General features: G+C 48.5%; 1 protein-coding gene across 1 annotated transcript; it reads right to left on the bottom strand.

Annotated features, from left to right (window-relative positions):
• Positions 1–2,364: 2,364 nt before the first annotated feature.
• Positions 2,365–2,811, bottom strand: LOC147476385 (uncharacterized). The gene has a single exon (XM_086585713.1). The coding sequence runs from the start codon at positions 2,809–2,811 to the stop codon at positions 2,365–2,367; it is 447 nt and encodes a 148-aa protein (XP_086441839.1).
• Positions 2,812–5,118: the final 2,307 nt, after the last annotated feature.

Below are 5,118 nucleotides of genomic sequence, written 5' to 3'. Positions count from 1 at the left end.
TATGGGGCCAGAAGTAACCCTGCGTCAACAGCCGGTGCGCGGTGGTCCTCCCTGCCGAATGGCTCCCACAGTCACCCTCGTGCAATTCTCCCAACACCTCTGCCGCCGACCGTGGCCCTAGACACTTTAACAAGGGCCCGTTGAAGTTTTTTCGGTACAATTCACCTTCCACTAGGGCGCATTCCTCCTGCGGGGACGCCCTGTTCCAACCTTTCTTTTTTTTCTTTCTTATGCACCGCCTTCCCCTAAGAAGTCTCTAATGAGATCCATCCAACACTTTTCCTCCTCAGTAATCTGATACACCTCTACCACCTCTTCTGTACTAGGCTTGTCCAGTCTTCCTACCCGTATCGTCCTTTCCTCTAACCCCGGCATCGAGGCCACCACATATGCCAGCGCGTCTGCATGCCTATTCTTTCTGCGACCCAGGTGAACAAATTGAATCTTCTCGAACTTACTAGACCTCTCGCGCACCACCTTCAAATACTTTGCCATTCTTGGACATCGAGCTGCGAACCCACCATTAACTTGGCAAACCACGAGATTCGAATCTGAATACACTATCAGTTCTTTGACCCCCAGATCCTCGGCCATCCTCAATCCCGCTATCACTGCCTCATACTCCGCTTCATTGTTGGATGTCGCGAAACCCAACTTTGTAGTTAGCTCTAGTCTATGGTTATCGGGTGTAACCAACACCACCCCTATGCCGCTGCTTTTATCAGTGGCCGATCCATCCGCAAACACCCTCCATCCATTTCTCTTATCCCAAGGGTCCAACACGTTAGGCTCCACATCTCTCTCTGGTTCCATAACCATCTCTTCTCCCCAATTGGAATCCTCAGCGGGGAACTCTGCTAGAAATTCTGCCACTGCTTGCGCCTTTTCCGCGGTCCTTACCTGATACTGTATCTCGTACACGCTAAGCATCACTGCCCATTTCAACATTCTCCCAGAACTCTCGGTCCTTAATGCCTGTTTGAGTGGTAGGTTTGTGATCACTACGACGGAGTGGGATTCGAAGTAGGGCTTCAGCTTCAGTGCCGAGAAAATTAGTGCCAGGGCATACCTTTCGATCCCGCTATACTGCTTCTCTGCGTCCAGTAATATTTTACTTTGAAAATACACCGGTTTCTCCACCCTGTCCACAAGGCGGACCAATACCGAACTTACCGCGTACTCGGAGGCCCCTAAATACAAGTACAACTTCTCCCCATCTTCTGGCTGGGATAATAAAGGTGCCTTGCCCAAGTACCCCTTCAACTCCTGAAATGCCTCTTCACACTCCGCGGTCCATAAGAAATCCGGGGTCCTTCTCAACAGTTGGTACAACGGCCTACATTTGTCGGATGATTTGGAGATGAACCTATTCAACGCCGCCACCCTTCCTGCCAGCCGCTGCACCTCCTTTACATTCTGTGGGGATGACATTTCTATCAAGGCTCTTATCTGCTCAGGGTTGGCCTCTATTCCTCGATAAGTCACGATGTAGCCCAAAAACTTGCCCGTGGTCACTCCAAAAGTGCACTTCTCTGGATTCAACTTCAAATTATACTTCCAGCGAAGATATCTTTGAATCTCTCGTAAGCCCTCCAAATGCTCCTCCTCCGACATGCTTTTCTCCACCATATCATCTATGTATATCTCAATCCCTTTTCGAATCTTGCTCTCAAACATCTTCTCCCCCAATCTCTAAAATGTGGCTCCAGCATTCTTCAACCCGAACGACATCTTTGTATAGCAATACGTGCTACCTTCTACCACAAATGTTGTTTTTTCCTGATCCGTCCCATACATCGCAACCTGGTTGTACCCCATAGACGCGTCCATGAATGAGAATACCTTGTATCCCGCGGTCCTATCCACCAACTCATCTACCCGTGGCATAGGCTAACTGTCTTTCGGGCACTCTCTATTCACATCCGTGAAATCGATGCACATACGTACCTTGTCATTCTTTTTAGGTACCGCGACTATATTGGACAGCCATTCGGTGAACTCCGTCTCCCGTATTATGCCAGCTTCCTTCAACCGTAATACCTCTTTGTGGATGTCCTCTGCATACTTCGGTCTTATGCTCCGCATCCTCTGCCTCACCGGCTTGGCATCTTCTCTCATGTGCAACCTATGGCATGCAAATTCTGGGTCTAAGCCCGTAACGTCCTCAATTGTCCAAGAAAACACATCCCTATTCTCCGCCAAAAACTGTATTAACTTACTTTTCCATTCATCCAGCAGACTGGACCCTAATGATGTGAACCTTTCTTCCTCCCCATCCTCTATATTCACCACTTCAATTTCATCCAGCGTCTTTGTACCCTCCGTAGGTTCCAACTTACTCTCCACGGAGTCACTCTGTAATTGCTATGCCTGCCTTTTCCTTGGGTGGGAACTTTCCTCTTCTGTTCCGTGTACCAAACGTTTCACTATTCCCCTATGACTGTTCTTGGCCGTCACCTGATCACCGCGGACTTCATACGTGCCCGTTGGAGTAGGGAATCGTATCACTTGATAGTACGTAGATGGGACGGCCTTCATCTCATGAATCCATCTCCTCCCCAATATAGCATTGTATTGCGAGGCATAATCTACCACCATGAACCGTGTGAATACTGTCACCGGCCCCGTTGTTACCGGCAACAAGAGCTCCCCTAAAGGCTCCGTCATACTTCCATTGAACCCGTATAAATTAGTGCGCGGAGGCCTCAGTTGCCTCAGATCCATTCCCATTTCTTCCAAAGCTCCTTTGAACAACAGATCCACCGCACTGCCACAATCCACTAACACTCTCTTTACCAGGTAATTGCCCATTGCGACCGTGATAACCAACGCGTCCTCATAGGGGGAGTCCACTGCCCGTAAATCTGCCTTGCTGAAGGTGATCGTGTCTTTGTCCTCGGCTGGGGGCCTTTTGGTCGTGGCATATCAGTCCTGTCATTGATCTGTTGGATGCTAGCGGTCCTTCTTACCCTGTCTCTATGTGCATTATGACTTAGTACCTTTCCACTGAAGATCACATGTATAGTCCCCAATAACTGATCTTGTCGTGGCACTCACTCATCATTTTGTGCATCCCTCACAAACTCCTTCATCTGGCCTTTCTCCACCAATCTCTGAACCATCCACTTCAAAGTGTAATAGTCATCAGTCTCATGATTTCGCATCTGGTGATATGCGTAGAAAGGCTTATCCGGCAGCTCTATAGGTGTATTCCGCGATCCTTCATACCCCCGCAAGTTTTTAATCAAGGGCAATATTTCTCGCAACGGTCTATTCAATGGCGTCACCTCTGTGTCCCGGTATGGGTTCCTTTCTCTATTATCCCGTCGAATCCCTTCCCGTACTCTTTCAACCCTCGAGGGGTAACCGCGGTACCCCCCGCTTTCCTTTTTCGAGGCCCCTTCCCTGTGCTGCTCCCTATCTTTCTCCAAAGACAAAACAACTTTCCCTGATCTCTTCGGTAAAGTGTCCTCATACCTGATGTATTTCTCTACCCGCGGATATAGTTCGTGCAATGTTGCAATCTCATTTTTCGCGACCGACTGATGCACTCCCGTCCCTGGACGCAACCCTCACTCAAATGCGATAGCCGCGGTCATTTCATCCAAATTCTCGACCTTCAATGTCTCAGCCTTGAACCGACATAGATACTCTCTTACTGTCTCGGCCGACCTCTGTCTCACGTTGAACAAGACCGCGATGTCCACTGCACACTTTTTCTGGTGTATGAAATGGTCTACAAAGGTCTGTTCCAACTCTTGGAAATTCCTTATGCTCCTCGCCGACAACCGATAAGACCAATCCGACGCCCCGGCTTTCAAACTGGCTGGGAACATCATGCATCACAATCCATCATACCGCGGCTCTTGCCATAGCGGCATCTGTTGCCTGAAGTGGTGGATATGATCCGCTGGGTCCCCTTTCCCATCATACCTCTCGAATCGAGGCTGACTAAAGTGCTTTGGGAGCTCTGAAGCTCAAATGCTGTCTGCCAAAGGGTTGCAATTTAACCCGCCACCACTTGGCTGGCCGCTCCTCCGCGACTTTTCTCCTTCTGCTGGTTCGCTTCTCTGTCCTTGTCTATCATCTCTTGCACCTGTTCGATTGTCAAGCCGGCCACTGGATTTTCCACGAGGTTCGGCTCCTCTTCTTCCTCCTCAGAGCTATCATTTGCCTCCCCGCCCCTATCTTCTTCTTCTCTTTCCCTTTCTCTTCTTAACCCATCATTCTCCTCTCTTAGCTGCCCGATCTCTTCCCTCATAAGCTGTGTCTCCTCTGTCTCCAGATCCTCTCTCCTGCCTCCTTATTCATCAATCACCGCCTCTGGTGTCGGTTCCTGCACTGCCACTCTCTTCGGTCTGCCTACTCGTTTCTTCGGTGCCATCTCTACCTTGCCTTTGTTCTCTCCCCACAGACAGCGCCAAATGTATTGGCCTAAAAACTCATTGTTCAATCGCTCTGCAATAATGGACTCACAACACTCTCTCCTCTCTAAATGTGCGGCCTCCTCTTTTTCTCTTCCCATCTCCTTCCCTTTATCTTTGGTTTCTTTCACTTCTGGCCCAAATTTGTCCTCCCATCCGTGATCCCCTTCTGCCAGACACTTGCCACGCCCCAGCGATCTAGGGTTTCTCGGCTAGGATCGCATACTTCCCAGTTTATATTACTAAGATGCATCCCACTCGGTGTCCCGCTGACTTGGTCCTTTCCCTGGCTCGGCTCCTGTGCTCCTGCTCTATCATATTACTCTGACTCTCATATGACGTCCGCTGACCTGGCATCATTTTCATAATTGGGCCTATACAGGCATCCCAACACTGCATATCAAGTTCCCCTACTGAAATTACCAAAAAAAAAGTTCCCTTACTTATTGGATAAAAAATTGCTAAATTAGATGTATCACGCTTATAGAGCGTGCATAAAAAGCTAGTTTATTATAATGAAAGCTTCCATTTAATAGTGTAATTGACTAAGAGGATTTTTAGCCTATAAAACTTCCTAACAGCATCTCCAATGGGGAGTGTAAACCGTATAGAGTGGAAATTTTACACTCCAAATATAAAAAAACTCTCTCCAATGGGGGTGTTATACCGTAGGCAATAGTGTATTAGCTAATAG

This window comes from Coptis chinensis, chromosome 9 (genome assembly GCF_015680905.1).
Source record: "Coptis chinensis isolate HL-2020 chromosome 9, ASM1568090v1, whole genome shotgun sequence".
In the NCBI taxonomy this organism is placed as follows: domain Eukaryota; kingdom Viridiplantae; phylum Streptophyta; class Magnoliopsida; order Ranunculales; family Ranunculaceae; genus Coptis; species Coptis chinensis.
This window is presented reverse-complemented; position numbering and strand designations above follow the sequence as displayed.